This window comes from Carettochelys insculpta, chromosome 4 (assembly GCF_033958435.1).
Source record: "Carettochelys insculpta isolate YL-2023 chromosome 4, ASM3395843v1, whole genome shotgun sequence".
In the NCBI taxonomy this organism is placed as follows: domain Eukaryota; kingdom Metazoa; phylum Chordata; order Testudines; family Carettochelyidae; genus Carettochelys; species Carettochelys insculpta.
In genome coordinates, this window is record NC_134140.1 from 32252158 (window position 1) to 32277374 (window position 25217).

At 39.2% G+C, this 25217-nt stretch overlaps 1 protein-coding gene across 3 annotated transcripts in view; it reads left to right on the plus strand.

The window, feature by feature from the left end:
• The window catches only part of SLIT2 (slit guidance ligand 2), a 372755-nt gene that overhangs the window by 328266 nt on the left and 19272 nt on the right, over positions 1–25217 (plus strand). For all 3 annotated transcript variants that reach the window (XM_074992549.1, XM_074992550.1, XM_074992551.1), the window contains exons 29-32: positions 15889–15982; positions 19586–19723; positions 19817–20057; positions 20458–20588. In XM_074992549.1, coding sequence (XP_074848650.1) covers positions 15889–15982; positions 19586–19723; positions 19817–20057; positions 20458–20588 — 604 coding nt within the window. The remainder of the gene's footprint in view (positions 1–15888; positions 15983–19585; positions 19724–19816; positions 20058–20457; positions 20589–25217) is intronic.

Consider the following 25217-nt stretch of genomic DNA (forward strand, 5'->3'; position numbering starts at 1 on the left):
CACATCCGATGGAAAAACAGTGAATAAAAATGGCTTTCAGTACCACATGGAATAGTCTCAAGTCTTTCTAGCACCCACCATCTACTAAATTACAGGTTAAACAGGGCTGTTTACAAGTTAAGTTGATCACCCAATCATTAGGGTTGGGGCAGGAGTAATAGCTGGCATTAGTACATTTTAAAACTATAAATAGACATACATTTTATATTTCTATCTTTGCATAGAAGTCTGCATGCACCAATATAGAATATTCAAATCCAGCAGACTGTAACAATAAAATTGATAGGTTACAGGAGGTCTTTTGTCCAAAGCATCTCCAAATTCTGCACTTTAGTTTTCATAAATCCATGGGGAGAGGGTCTGTTACCAACAGTACTGTCACTTAAAAATAAAAAAAATCCCTAAATAGACATGTCCTGGGGGAAGTGTCAGATATATACATTTCTGTGGAGGGCAGAATTCTGTCTTTGGCATAATGGCTCAAAAAAGAAAACTGCATCCTTTTTCTCTAAATCAAAACTTTGACTTAGCATTAAAATAACAAAAAAAAATCAGCTTAAAGAAAAAGCATAACTTAAACTTTTAAAAAATCAGTTCTGTCTTCAGAGATGTACTGCGTAATCATAATCTCTGTTAAAGTCGTTGTAGTAAGAGGAAACAATGTTCTCAACATTTCTAAAAAATAAGGCCAAAGTTTTATAAGCACTGTACTATTACACTGTATTGAAAGATTGTGGTCAAGATGGTGAAATACTTCAGAACCTCTCAGGTTTTCTCATCCTTCCTCTGTCCCCTCCTTCCCTGCCCCCCCAAAAAATTCCTAAATACAGATGCCAAATTCTTGACTTAGTTGCCTCAGGTACATAACTGTACACACTATAAAATCAGGTTCTGTGATTTCACCCAGTGTACAGTAGGTTCACATCCAGCCTGACCGACCATGCAGTCTGAAATAAATAAGCCTGTTGTCAAGTATCAGAGAGGCAGCCGTGTTAGTCTGTAGCTTCAAGAACAACAAGTCGTCTTGTGGCACCTTAAAGAATAACAGATACTTTGGAACATAAGCTTTTGTGGGCAAAGACCCGCTTCATCAGATGCACTGATGAAGCGGGTCTTTGCCCACAAAAGCTTAAGCTTCAAAATATCTGTTAGCCTATAAGGTGCCACAAGACTTCTTGTTGTTCTCTAAGCCTGTTGTGTTATAATTATAATTTTGCATAGCTAACAAATCATGTCCAGATCTGAGAGAATGGGAAATGTGCTTTATAGGCTGTATGCAACTATGTTACAATCGGTTAAAGGTCACAAACTGTTCCTGAATTTTTTTTGGTTCTCTTCCTGATTCAAAGGCAAGTAACTAAATCTCAGTTTAAGTAATGCAATCTGCATGTAGAGCTGTGTAAATTTCACATGCAGTAGTCTCTACATGCTGCAGCCCATTGTCTCCAACAGTTCTGGATGTGTGGGGTGCTCACCTCGCTCTGCAACTTCACAGAAGCAGTTGAGTGTTTTGGCATTGCACTCTCTGGGTGTGCCACCCCCACTTCAGTTTGCCACTGTATTCTCCATGTCAGCAGACTGAGACAGTTTTTGTTGTTCACTCCCATGCTCTTCTGTTTTTAGCTTTTTTTTTTTTTTTTTTCCTGCCTATTTTTCGGCAGTGGGGAGCAGTGCTCTTTGTCTCCAATGTTCCTTCAAAAGGAAGGCAGACCCTGGAGCCATGAGGACAAATGCCTTGTTTCATAGTTGATTGCAGGGCCTACTATATGCATTTCACCCTTCCCACTACTACTACCAGCTTCCATCAAGAATGAGCCTCCTCTCACAAGGTCCTGTTCCTCATATAAGAACATAAGAATGACCACACTGGGTCAGACCAAGGGTCCATCTAGTCCAGTATCCTGCCTTCCAGTGGAGGTCAATACCTGATGCTCCAGAGGGTGTGAACAGAACAGGTAATCACCAAAGTAATCCTTCTCCTGACATCATTTCCAACCTCTGCCAAACAGAAGCTAGGGACACCATTCCTACGTATCCTGGCTAATCCATTGATGGACCTAACCTCTATGAATTTATCTAGTTCTTTTTTGAACCCTATTAAAGTCTTGGTCTTCACAACCTCCTTTGGTGAGAAGTTCCACAGGCCTACTATGCGCCATGTGAAGGAAAAAATTCCTTTTTAGTTTTAAACCTGCTGCCCCTTAATTACATTTGGTGACCCCTAGTTCTTTTGGTTTTTGAAACAAGTAAATTACTTTCCCTTATTTACTTTTCCACATCAGTCATGATTATGTATATGTCTGAGAAATGGTCCTTAAATGTCAAACCATACTTTTTGTAAACCCTATTATAAGAACAGTGCGCACACAGTGATTTGTAATGTGATACATGTTTACTGCAGGACATTCACAAACTTTTTACATATTCTATTTCCTCACATTTTATGTATGTGTTTGTACCACTATGTTCCTGACTTTCACTTCTAAACCTATTTTAATTATGTTGATTTTACTTCATGTTTAACTTCAGTTTTCTTTCTTAAAAATGTGTGTTGCCCTTCACAGGAGGAATGCCACAAGTTTCCTCTGCCTTTTCAAAATCAAGACTTTATTAGCATCATGATCAAAATGCAAATACAGTATCCTATCCTACAATGCACTGCACATATAAACAGAGGAGTTATCCAATCTTTTGAGATCACGTATCATTTGATATTTAGATATGAGTTGTTCATTGTTAGGCTTTTAGACATTTGCCATTTATCAAAAATAATCAGAAGGGCTTGTTTTTTGTTTTGTTTTGTTTACTTTGCACTCATAGCATTGAAGGCCACAAAGAAGTCCTTAAAGGCTACGTCTACATGTGCCCCAAACTTCGAAATGGCCATGCAAATGGCCATTTCAAAGTTTACTAATGAAGCGCTGAAATGCATATTCAGCGCTTCATTAGCATGTGGGCAGCAGCGGCACTTCGAAATTGACGTGGCTTGCCGCCGCATGTCTCGTCTAGACGGGGCTCCTTTTTGAAAGGACCCTGCCTACTTCGAAGAGCTCATGGGAATAAGGGGACTTCGAAGTAGGCGGGGTCCTTTCAAAATGGAGCCCTGTCTGGATGAGACGCGCGGTGGCAAGCCGCGTCAATTTTGAAGTGCCGCTGCCGCCCGCATGCTAATGAAGTGCTGAATATGCATTTCAGCACTTCATTAGTAAACTTCGAAATGGCCATTTGCATGGCCATTTCGAAGTTTGGGGCACATGTAGACACGGCCAAAGAGCTGCATGCAGCTCCAGTGCTGCAGGATGCAGACTCTATCATATCCCTCAGTTTTTCTAAACTAAAAATCCAATCTTTTAAATCTTTCTTCATATGCCACCCATTCCAAACCCCTACTATGTTTGTTACCCTTTTCTGAACCTTTTCCAATGCCAATATATCTTTTTTTTTTTAGATGAGGTGACTACATCTGTATGTAATATTCAAGATGTGGGCATACCATGGGCTTTTACTGAGGCACTAAGATATTTTCTGTCTTCTTTATCACTTATTTAATGATACATAGCATTCTGTTTGCTTTCTTGACTGCTGCAGCACATGGAGTAGATGTTTTCAGATAACTTTATGCAATGACTCTTGAGTGGTTATAGCTAAATTTGTCTCCATGATTTTGTATGTATAGTTGGGATTATTTTTTTCAATGTGAATTATTTTACATTTATCAACATTAAAATTCATTTGCCTTTTTATTGCCTGATCGTGTAGTTTGGTGAGATTTTTTTTGAAGAACAAAGCAGATTGTGAAGAGCTTAATTATCTTAAGAAGTTTATTATCATTGGCAAATTTTGTCACCTCACTGTTTACCACTTTTTTGCAGATGGTTTATAAATAGGCTGAATAGGATTGGTCCCAGTACAGACCCTTAGGGGACACCGCTAGTTACTTATCTCCATTCAGAAAACTTACCATTTATTCCTACTCTTTTTTTTCCTGTCATTTAACCAGTTTTCAGTCAACGAGAGGACTTTCCCTCTTATCCCATAATAACTTATTTTACTTAAGATCCTTTGGTGAATGACGTTATCAAAGGCTTTCTGGAAGTCTAAGTACACTATATCCACTGGATCCCCCTTGTCCACATATGGACTCAATGATTTCAACTAATGGCAAAGCTATTGAGATGGAGGCACTGGAAGGTCACAGTTCATCTTCTAGAGTTAAGACATTACATTTGTCTAGGAGACTGTACACCTGGGCTACGTCTACAGTGCAGAGATCTTTCAAAAGAAGTCTTTCCAGAAGATCTCTTCCAAAAGAACTTCCTTGAAAGAGTGCATTCACGCACAGAAACACAGATCAAAAGAGTAATCTGCTCTTCTGAAGGAAAGCGTCCACACAGACCCTGGTCTTTTGAAAGAATGGGCCAGGAATTGAAAAATCTGGTGTCATGATAACTGGTCTTTTGAAAAATGTCCCCACAGAGCATCTGCACACGTTTTCTTTCAAAGGAAGCTTTTGAAAGAAGGTTCTGCTCCTGAAACAGGAGTGGAAGAGTGCTTTCAAGAGGAATGCCCCATTCTTTCGATTTACTTTAGAAAGAGAGCTTTTTGTGTGTACACACTCTGCTGAATATTTAGAAAAAAGACCCTTCTTTCAAAAAATGTTTCAAAAGACCTTGCAAGTGTAGACATGTCCATGCTGATCTGTCTGGTGCAGATTATACAAGTGCAGAACATATCCTTTGCTTCTCCGGAAAGGCCATAGAAAGAGATCTTCAACACAGTACTGTTGTATGTGAGGGGTCCATTCTTAGTAGCTTATTTATTTGCTACTATTTATTTGCTGCTATTTGCCGGGTTCCCTGGCAAAAAATTCACTGGTAACAGGATTCCTTCAAGTAATCCAATTAGTGAGATTGTCAGGCAAAACATTTTGCAAAATGGAACTTACCTCTGTTTTTCAGGACCCTTTAAGTCTTCTCTTTGAGTCTTTTATTTATCTGTTATATCATGTTTTCCAAGCTATTCAAAATTAGATAGATTTTCAAGACTCTTCTGCTATCTCAAGTGTATGGAGTCCATGAGAAGATCAGACTCTCTATTCATGCCCTTCAAACAAAAATACCAGAGAGAGTGACTTTCCTCCATCTTTGGGTTGATCACAGCTCAATAATTATCCAGGATTGCGAGAGATGCCAGACTGCAGAGTGGAAATTTTCTGATGCATAATTTCCTTTTTGCAGTTAGCATCTCTTACAATTCTGTGCACCCTAGATGGTTCAAGAGTCAAGGGTGAGCTGTTAATGGATTCATTATCATAGTATAGTAATGCCTGATTTAATGTACACAGTTATTGCATTATCTCTGGAGTATATGACAGTAATGAAGCTATGCAAATTTCACATCTTGGGAATAACTCATCTGGTGGCAAGTGGGAGCTGAGATGGTGTGGACAGAGACTGGTCCACCTCTGTGAAGCTGCAGAGAGAGGGAACCAGTCCACATATCCAAAATTGCAATTGAAGGAGATGCTCCTTGCAGAAAGGAAGTTGTTGTTAAGGAAGTTTCCAGTCTACTTCTCGTTATAGTTTATTAAAACCAGAGAAGCAGGTTTCTAATATTGTGGAAAATAGGGTGCTTTTTGTTTATTTATGGTTTTGTTTTGTTTTGGAGGGGGGCATGAAGGGGATTCTTTTGCTATGGAAAATTCTAGATTTTTTAAAAAAATTGTGTACCAGAAAAGGAAAAAAAATTCAGGAAAACTGCATGCAAAAGGTGAACTTTAGTTACTATACATGGACATTAATTTTCAAAGCACATGTGAGAGAGTAGGACTATGTTTAACTTTCATTGTTCAGTTTTCTTTTAGGCAGGGGAACAACTTGACAGCCACATCCTGGTATGGGAATTGTATTTCAGGCCATGAATGCTCTCAAAATTGGGCATTGGGATGTGGGAGGGGGTGAGAGTTCTGCCCAGGGTTGCATGCCCTGGGTTGGGGCCAGGGATCAGAGGTTTTGGGCATAGGGGGGTGCTCTGGGATGGGATCAAGGAGGAATGTGGATCAGGGCTGGGGTAGGACGTTGAGGCATGGGAGAAGGTCAGGAGTGCTGGTGCTAGGCACTGCCTATTTTAAGCAGCTCCCAGAAGCAGCAGCACATTCCCCTTCTGGCTCTTATATGGCTATGCAGCCAGGGACTGTGTGCACTGCCCCATCCATATGTACTGCCCCTGCAGCTCCAATTGGCCATGGTGTACCCAGTCAGGGGGAGCTGCAGAGTCAGCAGTTGAGGTGAAGGTAGCATGCAGACCCGCCTAGCTGTCCCTATTCATAAGAGCCAACGCAAAAATGGGCCACTGCTTCTGAGTACCACGGCACTTGCAGAGTCGGGGAAGTCCCTGACCCAGCTCCATAGTGAGAGCCTAAGGAATAAACTAAAAGGTATAATGGGCTGGACATGGCCCACAAGCTGTAGTCTGCCCACTCTGTCAAGGTATCATTTATTCAAAGGGAACTGAGTTCAAATTCTATGCTATTCAAAACCTTATATTTAGTAAACCTAATAGAAAGAGTATCATCATTAAAAATACAATATTTACAATGTTGCAAGTGTCTTTAAAGTATTCTTCTGCAGTGTTGGCAACTCAGGCGCTGTCTACACTTGATGGAAAACGTTTCCGTCATTGACAGATGCTTAACCCCCTCTCCCAAAAGAACAACAAAGTTTTGCTGTGATAAGTGGAAGTGTTTTGTCAGCAGGAGCTCTCTGCTGATGGTGAACAGAAGCCCCCACCCCATTTGTGGCGTGAAAGTATTTTGTCACCAAAATGCTGACAAGCAGCGTTCATGTGCCACTGATTTTTAGTGTTGACACAGCCTTGTTGCTAAAACCTGTGTAGTGTATATATACCCCAGCATCCTACTAATGCATAAGAACTGAAAATTGAAATGGATTATAAACAAAAGTGACACTGACTCATCTGCTTTATTGTCCTCAATGAATAAAATGTCTTATGTATAACCAGAGTATTAGCAGTGTCATGTGTAATTGTTTTGTTCACATTATGTTTATGTAACTTGTACCATTATCAATACAGAAAAATTAATTTCTTAAAAATACGTTGATAGTATCCCAGTAATTAGAGCAAAGCATAAACTCAATGGAAGTGAACGTTTACAGAAATCTAGAGCCAGATCATCAGCTGGCATAATATGACCTACAGCATGATTGACTTCAGTGTATTTACATCTTGGATCTGGTCTGTGTTGAAGACATCACAGCGCATGGCAACTGAATGTCAACTTGCACCATGCCCAGAATATTTTTGAGTGAATAGCTGTCTGTATATGCAGTTTAATATTTCTACGTAGGATAAAGAAAATGTTGTTTGGGATTTTGCAATTTAAAATGTAAATTGTTTATGCTTAAGTTTCTTTTTTGGCATGGCATGTGTGATAGGATCTCAAGAGTATCTCTAAAACTGCAGTGTCCCACACAGATAAATTTTCAAACTATTACAAAGTGTATTCTATCTCAAAACCAGGTACTGTGTGCATCTCACCTGCCACATGTTGAAAATTGACACCTGTAACAGTTGGTACAGGATTCAGAAATGTGGCTTGTGACTTTCTTAGTAGTTACAATTCCATATCTGCCATATTAAGATTGTGCTTTACAGTTAACGCTATCATCAAAGGTCAAAGACAAGAACGGTGCATGTGTTGTACTGTAAACCTCCTTAACACGACACAGAATGCAATGATGAAACCAGCAGTAAGCACACAGGATCAGAAGACTGTGTTGCCGATGAAATAATATATTAAGTTTTCACATTGTGTCTTGCACTCTTACTTTGCCTTGCTCTATTAACATGATCATCTCATATTTTTATCCTCAAATCTAATGAATGTCAGGTCATTAAATGTACATCCTAGAAATTAAGATTGATCATTTATTTTGTTCACTACCATCAATCATTAGAATACATATCTCCTTGGTCTAGCAGTGGAACTCTTTCTATGTCAGCAGTAGCACATACTTCCTACTTTTCTTGTTTATTTTGCTCTGCTATAGGTCAAAATATGAGGCGTGCTTCCCTTTGCTACATCACTCTCTGCTGCTATAGTTGTGCATTAGCGTAACGTGTTCTTGTATTACAATGTAAAAAGTCTCTTGTCTCTTCTGTCTTTGTCACTGCAAGCTGCTAATCTGAATGAAGTGGAAAAAGGTCAGTTGTCTTTTAAGCCTATTTTCACTTATCTTGGTTTCTTAATTTTCTTTTCTTCAAAGGTGCATGGATTTCAGTGTTTGCACATAGTCAGAGAAGTGACATAGTTAGCAATTAGCAAGTTTACCCTAAATCCTCAGATCAGAGATGTTACATTACTTACGTTGTATGCAGTCTGTCAAATGCTCAACCGGCCACTTTAACTATACAGTTTAACTAGAATTAACATGCTCTAAAACAACGTTTGCTGTTTAAATCAGATGTTGTTAGTAACAAGTGACTTCAGTCAAAACCATGAGGAGGTTTTGTATAGACTTAGTATAACTCATAGAAAGGAAAAAACAAAACAAAACAAAAATCCCTGCAGAAATGACTTCTAATTTATGGACTCACACAGAATTAGAAATAATCCTATTTATATACAGATGCACACCACCCAGTAACTAATTTAATTACCAGTAAGCCCACCTTGTACATGTGGTATCTATCCTTTGGAACACTGTATACGTTGTTATGGTGATTAAAATTGATTGTTTTTCTTAGGTTTCTGTCCCTGTTTGCCTTTTCTTACAGTGCTGATGGGTTTAAAAAATTTCTCTGATACCTTTAGATAATATTCTTGGTTGGTACTTTGTTAGTAATTCACTTATATTTTCATTTTCTGTTATGCCACCTCTTTATTGTTTGTAAATAATGTACTAATTTACATATCCAGTTACCCAGAATAACCATAATAATTATTTAAATCTTTCTGAATGTGACTGCATTCTTCCTATTTAGTGCTGCTGTTTTTAGCTTTAGAAAATGTGGATAATTGTGATTTGATATTCTCATTCAAGTCATTAACACCACTTATAATCTGACAAGAAAAGAAAACTGATACACAAATCTGGCCAGTCAATAATTCTTCCCAATAGATCATATATGGTAAATTAACTATCTTTATATATTGTCTGACTGTCCAAGTGTGTAACATCTTTGAACTTATAGGCCTTGTATTTGGAATAGGCTCTGTTAGCTCATACCCTGATGCTCACATAGGCTGTGTCTACGCCAGCTCCCTACTTCAAAGGGAGTGTGGTAGGTAGGGCATCGGGAGATTATTAATGAAGTGCTGCGCTGCGCACACAGAACTTCATTAAGCAAATTCCCCCCTCCACCCCGCAGCAACTTCAAAATATTAAACTTTGACATGCAGGTTTGCATGTGGTTGCGGCTAACCCACCATTACTTCAAAGTGCCTGGGCAACAGGCAAAATTTTGAGGAGTAGAGGGACTTCGAAGTTGCCCAGGCACTTCAAAGTACCAGTGGATTAGCCACGGCTACATGCAAGCCGGCACTTTGAAGCTTAACAGCACTTCATTAATAATCTCCTAACACCTTACTTAACCATGCTCGATTTGAAGTCGGGAGCTAATGTAGACACAGCCATAGAATACCATTTATTTGCATGGAAATGCATTGGAGGACTGAGGCTGAGCAAAATAATTAAGCAATGCATCTGGTGCAAAAAGAAAACAATCTTGTCTGATCCAAATTAAATTGTGGAATTATTTTATAGAATTGTTTTTTAATATTTTCTCTGCAATTGACTATTTACACTAATAACACTACCATTGCTTGGTTTTCTAAATGATTTAGAAAATATGCTTGTTTTATAGCAATGTTCTAGTATTTAAGAATCGTATCACATGGAAAGAAACATATGGAAATCAGTTATTTGATTGAATGGGTGAGTGAGTAGATGACTGTATGCATGTAAAACTGGTATGAAATGCTACTGTACTTAAAGATGCACAGTAGTATCACAAACATTTTTCTTACTGAAATGTACTTAAAAAAATTGGAGCTACAATTCTTAAGGTAGCCCTGCAACATTTTCCTTCTCAATAAAGAGAAAAAGCACAAACTGTCCCTTCTTTCTGTATATATTTCACTTTTGTAACTATCTCCTGTATTTTTTTGTAAATTAAATTTCTCCCTTGCATCTTGTCCATGCTGATTAAATTCTGGAGAGCTCAAAATGATTTTATATTCACCAGCCTTCAGAACCTCACTCTTTGTGTCACACTGTTTTACTCTTTTTGGAACAACTTTTCAGAATAGTCTTCAAATCACACTTAAAAGTGTATTAAGTTTTTTCTTACTTTATTCTTCAATTGCTAAAAGAGTTTTTAAGATATATTTATTTGTGGGTGCTTTCAACATTGCTAGTGCAAATGCTTTGCTGGGCAGTTAGGCATTGTATCTCATTTATTTTTACATTTTGTTCTCTGGTATATTTGTGGATGCAAAAATAACATTTCAGTAGTGCAAATTTTAGAGACACGTTCTTAGTTTCTCTTGTTTGTAAAGTTCTGAAAGTATCCATTCTTGTTTTGATCAGCTCATATGGACTCAAAACCAGGCCTTTGTTCATGCACATTTTATGTTCTTTCTTCACCACATTGATTACAGGATTTCCCACTTCCTTGTTGTGTAGTGCAGCATTGCCCTTCTTAGATTACCTATTAATGCACTCTTTGAACTAAACATTCTTTGTCTGAACTAACATTTTGATTTACTTCACAATATTGTTCGTTCTGCCTAGTAGGTTTTTGAAATAAAAAAAAAAAATTGCAACTATTTAAGGGACTACTTTCCTTCTTTTCGTACTCCCAGAAAACATTGTTCAATATCCCCTCAAGGCAAGAAGAGTCAGGAGACATTTTGGCTGGACAGCAGGTTTATACCCTAATCATTGCATCTTGGACTGCACTCGCTGTATTGTTTAAAACTTCCATAAAAAATGAAACTGTTACCAGGTCCTCAGAAGTTCTTGCTGATGTTTTCATCCATTTGGCAATTGCAGGCCAGATTTTAGCAAAGTTTTAGTATTTTTTTTTCAAGCAGAAGTAATATGAAACTGTATTTGCAGCTGCATTTCACTTCTACATTTTTGGTCTCCACCTTTAACTGGAACCGCTGTCCACTGTGCACAGACAGTGGATTTGGCTTTAAAATCCTTTATCCTTGAGCTGGTTTGATTTTTCTCGATGGCAGTTACCAGAAAGTCGTGTACTCCAACTGAGTCTCCATTACTTCTGTACATCCCTCATGTCCAGATCTAAAGAATTAGGAAACTTGCACAGTGTTAAACCCTTTCTCCACAGACAAGTCGATCACATTTGGCAGTCCCCAGGGACTTTTCCAATCTCAGGGCCACGGGTGACATGCTGTTGGTAATACAGGCTTTGGCATAATCTCTAACAAGTAGAAAAAGTCATACAAGTTCAGTACAGTTGTCAGTGATTATGAGATTATTAGCCATATTATAGCAATGCTAATAAGACATGATTTTTCTAGGTATTATGTGTCTTCGGTACTGAATTGTTTCTAAGGTCTGATTTCTCATTCTTGGGAACCATAAAAGTCCCCTACTCTTCTGGAGCTGGAATTACATTTGTACCTCAGTAGATACATAGTCTGATACAGAAAGTACTTCTGTTTCTGAAGGCCTCTGGCTAGATCATCACACTCAATGTATAGTGATCAGCAGTTCAATGCCCAGTTGGCAGTCATCATCAAGCAGAGTGTCCTGGTTGTCAGTCCTAGGGCTGGTTTGTTCAACATCTCCATTAATGATCTGAATGATCGGTCACATTATACCTTTAGCAAGTCTATGGATGACACTAAGCTGAGAGGAGAGGAAGATATGCTGGAAGAGAGCAATATGGTCCAGAGTAATCTTAACAAATTGGAGAATTGGGCCAAAAGAAATTGGATAAGGTTCAACAGGTAGGAGTACAGAGTCCTGTACTTAGAACAGAAGAACCCCATGCATTGCTACAGGATGGGGCCCAACTAGCTAGGCAGCAGTTCTGAAGAAAAGGGCCTAGGAAATACAATGGATGAGAAGCTGGGTAAGTGTCAACGGTTTGCCCTTATTGCCAAGATGCTTCTATTAGGCACTGATGAGATCACATCTAGAATATTGCATCCAGTTTTGGAGGCTCCCCACATTACAGAAAGCATGTGGACATATTGGACAGTCGCAGTGATTGACAATGAAAATGTTTAGATGGCTGGAGCACATGACTTATGAGGATGGGGGAGGGAATTGGGCTTCATTAATCTGCAAAAGAAAAGAGGGGATGGATTTTATAGAAGCCGTCAAATACCTGAAGTAGGGTTCCAAAGAGGATGGCACTAGGCTGTTCAGTGGTGGAAGAGCACAGAATAAAGAGCAAGGTCTCAAATTGCAGTGGGGAAGTTCTAAGTCAGATGTTAGGAAAAACTGTTATACTAAGAGGGTGGTGAAACACTGGAACAGGTTGCCTGGGGAGGTGGTGGAATCTCCATCCTGATAAGCTTTTAGGTCAAGCTTGACAAAGGGCTGGGATGATTCAGTTGTGGTTGGTCCTGCTGTAATCAGGGCTTAGATAAAATGACTTCCTGAGGTCTTTTCCCAGCCCAAATGTTCTTTGCTTCTATTACTTATATTATTAATTCATATGCACATTGGCATAGTTTTATGAGATTGGCAGTCTTTGTAGTTCAGACAGGACAGTTCTATGTGAAAAGTGTCTTAATAGGTTGGTAGTATAACGCCAAACTTATTTGGAAAGCTTTAGATGGATCTTATTGATATGGATTTTCTTATGGCCAAGTCTGGATCTCAAAAAGCTGTTTATACTATTAGAGTTGATATTCTTGCTGAATATCAACATGGTTGCTGAAGATGTTGAATATTATTTGTGAGTGTTTTCTCAGCTGCAAGTTCAGTTCACCAGGGAGAATACTAACATCCCAGTTTGGGACTTAACTATAGAGTAACACTTGCCATGGAATTGAAAAAAACAATCTCTTCTACAATAGATGGAGACTTTATAAGTTGTTTGGACTTCACCTCTTTCTTTCTGCCTTTTAGACATATACATATTTCACGTTTTCTTTAAAACAGCACGAACAGAAATATTTGTACCTTATTTTCTATTTGAATTTGTCTCACTTCAGCATCTAGCCATTGGATTTAATAGTCTTTCTCTGATACACTGAAGAGACCTTTATTGAAAATTTGTTCTCTGTATAGATACTTAGACTGTAATCGAGTCATTCACTCCATAGCCTGCACTTTGTTAATCTAAAGAAACTGAGCTCTTCGAGTCTTTCACTATAAGGATTTCTAATTCTTTAATAATTCTTTTCGCTCTTCTCTGAACCTTCTCCACTTTATGAACATCACTTTTTAAATTATGGGCGCCATAACTGAATACAATGTTCTAACAACTGTCACAGTAATGCCAAATATAGAGGTAAAATAACCTCTCTACTTGTACTCAAGACTTATCTGGCTATGCATAAAAAGGTAACATTCGCTCTTTGGACCACACAGTCACATAGGGATCTCATGTTGAGCTGATTATTCACTGCAACTCCCAAATCTCTTTTTCAGTCATTACTTCCTTTGATATAGTCCTCCATCCTGCAAGTATGGGCTACGTTTGTTGTTAAATATATACCTTTAGCCATGTTGAAATGTGTACTATTTGCTTCCACTAAGTTTACCAAAATATCTGAACAGCAAGAAGTCCTGTGGCACCTTATAAACTAACAGATATTTTGTAACATAAGCTTTTGTGGCATAAGCAACTTTTTTTTTTTGCCCACGAAAGCTTATGCTCCAAAATCTCTCTTAGTCTATAAGGTGCCACAGGACTTCTTGTTGTTTTTGAAGGTACAGACTAACACAGCTACCTCTCTGATAGATTGTTATGAGTTACTCAACAGTCCTCTTCATTATTTTTCTCTCACTTGCAAACTCTGTCAGTAATTATTTTACATTTTTTCCCAGATCACTGATGTGGAACAGGTGTTTGGCATAGGGCCAAGAATTAATCTCTGTGGGGCGCCATTGAGGAAATAACCACTGATGATGACTCCCCATTTAATATGTGCCATGCTAATTTTATATCACTCAAGTGTTTTTTATCAGAATATAGTGCAGTATCACATTGAATATCTTACAAATTTCTTGATTTATTACATCAATATTAGTTCATTTAAGAACCAAACTTGTAATCTCATCAAAAAGATATCAAGTGAGTTTGATAAGCTATTTTCCATAAACCCATGTAGATTAGCATTCATTACATTACCACCCTTTAAATTTATATTAATCAAGTCCTGTATCAGCCACTCCATTATCTTGCTTAGCAGTCTATCTCATGATGTGTTGGAGGAGCATAGGAAGAGAAGAATGAATGGTTACTCTGTAAAACCTTAAACACTCATTCAGCATATATACCTGCTTGCTCCTTTCGCATTCAGAGACTACTTCTAGTCAGAGACGAGAAGCTAAAGAACACGGTCACAGGCATTTATACCTCTTCCACATTTCTTACAAAACCATATGTCTTAATTCCCCTGGCTGCCTGGAAAACTTCATCTCTTGAGTATTTACAAGGAGAGCTCTAAAACAGTGTGCTATAAGTGTGTCCTACTTCTTGACCCCTTCAAAAGTTATGGTGGTTATTACAATACTAAAGAAAGGAAAAAAAGGCTTCTCTCTTGGTTCATGTAAAGTAAGCATAAAATAAAGCCTTTACTGTCAACATTATTGTAGATATAGGTTATCAGTCTTTTATTCATCTTTGAGTATAATCATAAAGAGAAGTAAATGAATGATTAACTCTGTAAATTAGCTGTTTTTTATCAGTTACGTCACGGGTATAACAATATTTGAAATTGTACATACACTTCTTTTCCCATGCCACTTTTCCCAAAAGTATATTGTAAACCACACCACTGTCTCTCATCTTACTTCCTTTCCCAACTCTCCCACCCTTTGGGCTGGGGAGCTCCCATTGGTATTGTCCCTCTCCTCACCTCTTTCCTCCTTCCCTAGTGGTTTTGTCCTCCACAAATTTTCATGTCATCTAGTGACTGAAGAAAGTACATAATTGCTTCAGCTTCTGTTTCCGTACATACAGTTGTGGGTGCATGGAGTCAGTGTAGGAAACCGATTGTAAGCACTGATGGATGAATGTGTAGTATCAAAGCAGTTGCATGGCAGCTTTCCTGCTTGTGCACAGCACAGGGCCACTTCAGTCACAAGAAAGATTGTTTGGGATGCCCTATCTTCTAACCATTTTCTTTGTTCAGTACCTGCTGAGCAGATATCAAAAGGAGTAGTCCTTAGAATCTGTAGGACCCTCTAGATTTGTGAGTCCCCAAGCATAGTCAGGGCAGGATTTATACCCATGAAGTTGTCTGTGTTTTACTGTGTAGTTTGCTCATTTTGAATTTGGGGTGAGGTGTTAGAAAGAATACTGATCATCTGTTTGTACCAGTGAGATACTATAGAGGCAGTCATGTGTTCCTAGTCACCACAGGTAGGTAAATACTTCAAAGTGCATGATATTTTAAGTGCAAGAAATTACATTTATTCTGTTGGCTCACTGGGAGAGACTGCTCTGGGGACTCTGTGTTCCTGAAGGATTTCAGGAAAAATCAGAATATATCAATAGTTTACATATTATGCTGTATGGAAATTTCAGATATTAACCATTTGAATCACAGTGGCTGATTATAATAAGCAGTTATATTGGTATGAAACCAATCATTATTGGGCAATGTGATATTCCCCCCACCCCCACCAACTGACAGTGTATGTTATGTTGCAGGAGAATTGTGTGAGGAGAAACTAGATTTCTGTGCCCAAGACTTGAACCCCTGCAAACATGACTCAAAGTGCATCCTGACACCCAAAGGATACAAGTAAGCATAAAATATGGTCATAGTTCAACCACACTATTTCTATCATTCTCTTTTCCTATGGCGCCTCCCTGCCTTCAGGGTTTGTTTTAATGTGGGTGAATTCTGCTATAAAGTCAATGCATAGTCATAGTAACAAAGAGGAAGCCGTGCTAGTCTATACACTATCAAAACAAAAAGCAGTCAAGTAGCACTTTAAAGACTAGCAAAATAGTCTGTTAGGTGAGCTTTCGTGGGACAGACCCACTTCTTCAGACCATAGCCAGACCAGAACAGACTCAATATTTAAGGCACAGAGAACCAAAAACAGTAAGCAAGGAGGACAAATCAGAAAAAGATAACAAAGGTGAGCAAATCAGAGAGTGGAAGGGTCGGGGGGGAAGTCAAGAATTAGATCAAGCCAAGTATGCAGACAAGCCCCTATAGTGACTCAAAGTTCCTGTCCCGGTTTAAACCATGTGTTAATGTGCCAAATTTGAATATAAAAACCAGCTCGGCTGTTTCTCTTTGAAGAACAGTGCGAAAGTTCTTTTTCAGTAACACACATACCTTTAGGTCATTAATAGAATGCCCCATTCCATTAAAATGTTGACTAACTGGTTTGTGGATCTGGAGTGTTTTGATGTCTGTTTTGTGCCCATTAACCGTTTGTGTAAGGGAGTTAGAAGTCTGTCCAATATACAAAGCATCTGGGCATTGTTGGCACATAGTCATAGTAGTTATGAATACGTTTCAGTGGCAGAACCTGACCCATTTGTTTTCATGTGCATACACATACATGTCTTAACTTGAATGGTATCTAGTGAATTAATGGTTTTTCAGTAGTATGGATAAAATAGGACTGGTGAAGCATGGAAAGTTTCATTCTCTGGCAGGCTACACAAAATTATTTTGGAAACTTGGACGGTGAAGAGAATAATTAAGTTAAATTAAGGTGGGATCATTGTACTGCTTTGTGAGTAGTAATTACAAGACAGGTTATTACTAAGACTCATTGAAAGCCATTATCATATAAGGAAGTTCATCACCAGGAAGGCTAATCTTTAATTACTTGACATCCTTAGAAACATTAATTAGTGTGCACTCTTAAAAAGTACTTCAATGGACTTTAGATTACTAGATTTAGGAAACCTGCTGCTTTAATAGGTCATGCATGTTTTATGTGCTGTATTTTATTGTGCTCAAAAAGCAATTTATACTATTAGAGTTGATATTCTTTGCACATTTTAAGTAACAGGTTATATTACACCGGGCAGACTTCATTTGGAAACACTCAAAACGTACATGTAGTGGAGCTCATATACATCATAAAATTAAGAGTTATTTTGATTAACATTGTAAATTATATGCATGTATTCATTTTCATACAATCAATCAATAAAAACTGCTGTTGCTTTTTGTAGTTTGTGACCTAGGAGGCACAAATTCCATAATTCATTTTGAGATTTTAAACCAGGCTATGACACTTTGTGTCTCCCTTAGCTTTTTAACTTAACAATGTGCTTTATACTCTTTTTCTCTCTTATTTACCAGTTTTTTTGTCAGATAAGAGTTAGAGTTATGTAGGTATTTAAGTGTGTATATTTTATACTTCCAAATGAGTTATCAGCATGAAAGTATGAGACTGATGCAATATCAGTGACAGAATCACAAGGACTGATGTAGTTAGGTATTTGGTAAAAGAGAGTACTTAACTTTTAGACAGCTGTGTTTGTACAAGTATGGATTTGTAATCTTATCCAGTGGTCTGTGAGCTAAATAATTCTGAGCACCTATTCAACTTAATGTGAGAGACTTCAACATTAATGAGAGTTCTTCAGTTAATGGTGAAATTTGCATGGCTACAGTATAGAAAATACACCGCTTCAGGTCAGTTTTTTATTATTTTCTTGGTAAAATAAACACTGTACTGCAACCACTTTGGTTCATAAGCAACATTGTTCTTCTAAATTCTCTGAGTTGAAATGTAAAATTGTGATGACACTAACATGGCGCTGTAAATGCAACATTGCATCTGCAAAAGAATTCAAGTATTGAGCTATCTTTTTTTTTTTTTTTGACTCCCAGCAATTAAGTTAATCATATTTACTTAATTTGACTGGATGTACATTACTCAAATACTCCAGAGAGAACTGTCAGAATATTAATAAGGAGTATCAAGATTTATCCCAAGAATACTTGATATATCAGATACTCAGTAACCACAATCTAAAGGGTAGAATGTAATACTTGGTAGTCATGTGGGACCTTACCCAGATATCTGTTAGAAAAGTAATATGAAAAAACACAACGTTCATTAAGTCCTTTAGAGACAACATTTTGTTTCAGAAACTGAAGGCAGAAACCAGGAAGGAAGTCATTTTAAAATTGATTCTGACCAACTGAGGGGGAGGGGATTGGTGATTGAATCTGAAGGGGAAAGGCAATTTGGCATGAAAGCAATCCTGAAATGAGAGATGCCATGATTCCTAAGGAAAGGAAGGAGTGTAAGCAGCGAAATGAGGACACTTAATTTCAAAAAAGCAGGGAGCACAGCCACAGTTTGCAGAAGGTGATGTGGGGGAGGATGCAGACTGGGGCAAGGGGATGAGGCTGAGCTAACAGCAGTGAGATGAGGGCAGTGCTGAGAGCAGAGCCTCACCTGGAGCTGAGACTGGTAGACAGAGCACCAGCAGACAGGTCTGCAGGTGCAGGTCCAGGAGCAAGGGACACGGACACAGTCAACAGACTGGATGACGCATCTTTCCCACCTAGGGTGACCCTATTCCCCTAGGCTAAATATGGGACACACTAGGGGGTGTCCTGGCCAAAACAGGAGAGCTGGTTACCCTGAGTCAAGCAGTGGCTGCCTTGTAGGGGCTACCACCCTCCAGGGGGAGGGGGTGCTCCTTGGCTGCAGGGGGTAGCTACGGCTCCTGGCTGCTCCGTGCCTTTGGATGTCGGGAACAGGCTGCAGCCCCACAGGGTACCTCCCTGCACCAGTGCTCCTCTAGGCTCCTGGTGGCTCCAGCGGGGCTGGGAGCCAGCTGCGCTCGTCTGGCTCCTTGGAGATGTGGGGAGCCAGGAGCTAGGCACAGCAGCTCTGGTTAGTTTCCCAGCTCCTGTGAGCAACAGGGAGACAGGTGGCAGCTGCACCAGTGCAGCTCTCCTGAGCTGGCGGGACTGGGACCCAGGCAGCAGCTGTGCCCATGAGCTCTCAGCAGCCATGCAAATTAGCTCCTTTGTTAAAATAAAATGGGACACTTTCCTGGCACCCAAAATATGGGGCTGTCCCCCCCACCCCAAACAGGACGGATGGTCACCCTATTCCCACCTCACACCCAGGGGCTGGCCCACGCGCCAGCCGCACCCTCCTGTATGTTGCTCAGCACCCCCTATGGAGACATGCCTCACAGTTCAGGGATTTGTGGTGTAATTAATCAATATACACAGGCTCTCAACACCCAAACTAAAGTTACATGTTTTTATTGCAGTATGTTAAAATGTGACTAGAAAAAGTGATGTTTTAAATTGTGCTGCACTTTTGAATCACTGTATCCCTGCATTTTCTTATGTTGTTTTTGTAGGCTGGTGTAGTACTAACAAAAATAATTTCCCATTCAATAGATGTGATTGCACACCTGGATATGTGGGAGAACACTGTGATATTGACTATGATGACTGTCAAGACAACAAGTGTAAAAATGGAGCACAGTGTACTGATGCAGTGAATGGGTATACGTGTATATGCCCAGAAGGGTACAGGTGAGGGAGACTTGGACAGGACAAACGTGTGTGTTTTTTATCATACTAAGAGGTGATTTTCTCTGAAATACTGGTTTTTGTGTTTGTGTTCAGTGGCCTTTTTTGTGAGTTTTCACCACCAATGGTTCTCCCTCGCACCAGCCCTTGTGATAACTATGAGTGTCAGAATGGAGCTCAATGCATCATAAAAGTAAATGAACCAAGATGTCAGTGTTTGTCAGGTTACCAGGGTGACAAATGTGAAAAGCTGGTCAGCGTAAACTTTGTGAACAAAGAATCCTACCTGCAAATTCCTTCAGGCAAAATCCGCCCTCAGACCAATATCACTCTGCAGGTAAGAAAGTCTTTTGGCAAGAACTCTTGATCCTGAGCCATGGTCATTTTTTTCACCATCTGTCACTGCAAGTTGGCATAGATCCTGGTCATGTCCTGTGTATGTGTGTGGGGCAGGGGTAGGGTTAAAAAAATGTACACATACAAAAGTTGTCATTAGGTCTGTTAAAAGCTATAGACTTTCTGCATGACAGAGAATTAATACCACCATCGAAAGTAGCATCACAACTGATGGATAATGGTAGGACAAAGTATATTTTTATCATCTGACCAGCCCGTTAAGAGTGTTTTAGCAAAGAAAGAAATACTGGTAATAGCCATGGAGAGGAATGTAATCCATTTAGCAAGTCCAGTTTATTTGGATTCATTTTCTTATAACTTAGTGTTTCTTTTTTCTCTAGGTTGCCACAGATGAGGACAGTGGGATCCTTCTGTACAAAGGTGACAGAGATCATATAGCAGTGGAGCTGTACCGTGGTCGGGTGAGAGTCAGCTATGACACAGGATCTTATCCTGCATCTGCCATTTACAGGTGAACCCACATATAATAAATTACAGTTCAAGACAAAATGTGGGTGATCACTAGCTGGCTGGGGTCTAAAATTACATTTTTCAGTAACCATTTAAAAGAAGGAATGTCTTTCGATGAAATGTGCCAGACTTCATGCAATTGAAAGACTTGTACCAAAGCACACAATTTCAATTGGAAAATTGCCTTAATGTGAAAATGGTGTATAAGATGGTATGTGTTCAACTGAAATTAAAGGACTCCAAGGAGTAATCATGGTAGTGGTAAAACCCACTTTCTACATGAATGGAGTGGAAGTGGGTTTTATCCAAGAAAGCTCATGACCAAATAATTGTTTTAGTCTCTAAAGTACTACAAGATTCCTTGACTGTAAAATTAAGGGATAAGTTTGTGCAAAATATTTACACTTCTTTGGGCTTTTTTTTAAAAACAAATACATGAAAACAATCTCTCTCTTTCATTCTTCAGAGGTAATTTCCTAATCTGTAGGATGGCCTAAAGATGATGTTACCTAAATTACTTGAAACTCCCATAAACAGAAGTGAAATGGCAATTTTTCCATGTCTTTTATAATACAGGATTTACCAACAACTCTGAGAACTTCCCTGTACTTCCAAAGCTGGGCAGGCACAGGTTTTGCAAGTTCCATTTTGTAAAAAGCTTTTCATAGGATTTCTTTTGTCTATTTTAAGCTACATTTTTCTGTTCATTGGCTTTGAGGTTTTTCTCAAACTTACTACCTTCAAAATATCTTTCTGCATTTCTTTAAGGAAAATTATTGGGGTGGCACTGTGAAGCATCATCCTCTCTTGCCTCACTATTGACATATTAAGACTAAAAACAATGAGAAGTCCTGTGGCATCTTATAGACTAATAGATATATTGGAGCATAAGCTTTTGTGAGCAAAGACCCACGATGCATCTGATGAAGTAGACCTTTGCCCACGAAAGCTTAATGCTCCAATATATCTGTTAGTCTATAAGAAACCACAGGACTTCTTTTTGTTTTTACGGATACAGACTGATATGGCTACCCCTCTGGTACTTGTCACCATACTAAGACTGTAAGGGGAGCAAACTGATAAAAGATTTTGCCATTTTTTGTTTGACCCCTAACTATTACCACCAAGAAAGTTTCCAGGTGCAGGTGAGAAGTGCTGAGCTGGTATTTAAATTAGATCCACACCAAATCAGGTAAACAGGCTGCAAGAAATCTTCTACACTGAAGCTAGACCAAAATCCAGCAGACCTATAAAAGGAACATGAACACAACTAAGTCAAACTCATTGAAGTTTTGAGTTGAACCTTCATGTTCTTACTTGTTTTGGTTTGATTGCATCAACTTTGCTCCTACTGATGGTTGTCATGACCACACTTATGCGATGTCCAGTATAATGCCATATAGTTGATGGAAATTGTTGAAGCTTATTTTGCATTTTGTAGGCAACATTTTTATTTAAAACAGTATTTCCAAAATTGCCCTCAGATGGCAAAATAGAATTGAAAACTTATTTTTTTTCCTTTGGGGAAAATAATGCTAAATTTTATTAGGCAAAAAGTTAAGAAAACTAAGATAATTTGCATTAAAGTGTCCCTATAACATACAAAGTGTTTTAACCATAAAAAGTAGCATGCCTTATACAGTAACCATTTTGAAATCACTTCTGTTCTTCTAATGCAAGACTTATTTATGACATTTTGCTCATACTTCTGATGATATATTAAAATTTGTATGACTAATTTTATGTTTCAAATATGTGTGTTTAACTGAATTGAATAAAAATAGGACTTAAATTTACAAAAGAATCAAGGTAAGTTTTAAAAACATGATTGTTAGAATTGGACACAATGAATATCTTGTTTTCCTGTGAATCTACAGTTGGATAAAAGATGATGATCCTTTTTTCTGGAGTAATGTTGGAAAGAAACTGCTATTAGGTCCTTGTATTGGTATGAATAGGGATTAACAGGGATTGTTTTCCTTGGTTTTATATTTATTGGGCTTACCCCCTAGCTTTGAAGTCAAACAATAACCCAGGCTGCATGTAATTTCTAGTTATTTGCATTCTAGCTTGCTTAAATCCTTTGAAGCATATCCTGTAGCTCTTTCCATATTAAAAACTTGTATCCTGTAATCTGCTTTGTATATCTTATGCATTTCAGTCTTCCAGGCTCTCTACACTTACAGTGGTATGTAGAGTACAAGCATTACACACTTAGGCCAGGGCTACAGTAGGAGGTAAAATCGATTTTAAATGTGCAGATCACGTAAAATTGGTTTATGCCACCATCCACATAGTGAGAGATTAAAGAGAAATTCTCCCATCAACTTCCCTTATTCCTCACGCCTGCCAGGAGTACCAGGATTGACAGCAGAGCCATGACAGTTTGATTTAGTTGGCATGCAAAATAAATTTATTTTATTTATTTATTTAGCTCATAGTCAGTTCAAACTAGAGCTTAGGTCATAACATCCGGGTCTGAGGAGCTTGTCAAGTTACCCTAACAGTTCCCATCAGCTGTGTGGAGAAAATCATTTGAAAAAGAGTTTTTGCTTCTCTGATTATGTATGTCAGCTATATGCACGGAGAGAGACAGAGGCTAACTATCAGGAAAACTACCTCTGCCTCACACTACCAGGGTGATGCTGAAGATGTGGCATGGTAATTGAATCCAAGTACCTCCCCACACATATCAGGAACTTAACCTAAGGGAGAAATCTAATTTTTAAAAAAAAACTACCTCTATCAAGGGGATGCTTGGGTTGCAGAAATGTAATCTGAGTATAACAGACTATTGAGAAGGTGCTTTGAAACCATTTTTCAAATGAAAATATGCAACAAATGCTTACTGGGATAGGAGAGTGATGAGGGAATAGGGGAGAGGGGTAGGGAACCAGGTGATGGGAACAGGATGGAAACTAGGGGAAGTGGGTGTGGAGAGAGTGAGACACTGGAAAAGGGGATATGAGGTGAGAGATGGGAGGATTGGAGGAGAATTACAGGCAAAGTGCCTTTGAGCCCCAGATTCCTCTCCCACGTGGGCTGTGTCCTGGTAGATGGGTTGGGAGTTTCCAGACTATGACCTTGTCCTACCTATGTGAGCCATGTTATGAAGGAGATTTGCCTATCTGGGGGTGATCTGATCCACTCCTCCTGCTCCCTCAGATGAGCAGCAATCTAGATATTCCGACCCTCCAGGAGTCTGTGAGCTCTGCTCCCTAACATCCTATGTTTGCCAGGCTCCTGGTCCCTCTATGTCAATCTGTCACTGACTTACAAGAGTCAGGGTTTGTGGGGCAGTCTGAGTCCTCCGTATCTTCCACATGAGATGGAATCTAAGTGCCTTTTCCCTCTGAATGGGCCTGAGCCCATCTCTCCCTCTCTCTCGTGACCCTGTAAGTGAGGAGCTTAAACCAGGCATTCACAGGGAGAATGCATCACGAATGGAGAAGTTGAGACTGAGTATGTTTGGCATACCACAGAAAGGTTCCAGCACTGGAAAGGTGATTTTTTGGGAGGGGGAAAGAAAAACAAAACCCGCCCACTGACATGAGTTGAGAAATTTACACATTTCAGAGCCATTGTTCTGGGTTGTATTCATTTCTCCTGATTATTTTCCTACAGCTGAGAACATCTAATTGAGCTGAATGGGGTCTCTAAATACCTCTTTGAGTCTCAACTTCTGAAATTTGAAACCACTGAAGGCAGAGCTTCCAGTCTTGGAAACACACAGCTAGAAGGGGGAAGGGTTCAGACCAGTGTTTTTTCCAATATTTTTTTCACCTGTAAGCAGAATAAATATTATGTGTACCAGCACATGTGCAGATGTACACCACCACTAGAAGCACATGCTGCCAGCTGTGGGAGCTTTGCTAATCAGCTGCGTGGCATCTGAATCTCTCCTGGGTGGTCACCCAAGCGCTCAGCTTACAGGGAACACTGTCTCAGATCCTTCTAGAGGGGTGGGTCTCCCCCATATCCCATCACATAGATAAAAGGGGAGAATTCAAAGCTGATAGTTCCCCTCATATCCCTGAACCCCCATCTTCCTGTGCTACCCCTCACATTCTCCAACCCTTCTTGTTTTATCCCCTCCCACTAATTCTTCTCCTCATTCCTCATATCTGAGCTCCCTCATCTGCCATCCATTCCCATTTATCTTCCTCATTATACAACCATCCCTTGTCACCTATCCAAACCCTTCTCCCCATTTATTACTAACCATTGCAGCCCAATCACCCCTGGCCTGCCAGTGAGCATTCACAGGTGTAATTTTTCTTTTTTTTTTTTAAATAGCATCATGTGGTATTCAGATTTTTTAAATACACATAGCAACGGAGACAGGATTTTCCCAAATGTTTACAATTAATTCTCAGATATCCTGCTTCACTTTGGCTGTCTGACCCCTTTCCCATGTCTCTCCTAGGTGAGCTGGGATCTGAGGAGGGAGGAAGATAATACAAGCATAAACAACTGAAATCTAGAAAACAAATGGCTAAGATGCACATCACTCCTGTGTAGGCTTGTAGATCTGACCAGTGTGTGTAAGACAGGTGGGGAGGGAATGGTCTGATTTGAAGACTGGGTAGACAGGGTTGAGGCATGACTGGGGGAGCCCGGATAAAGCAGG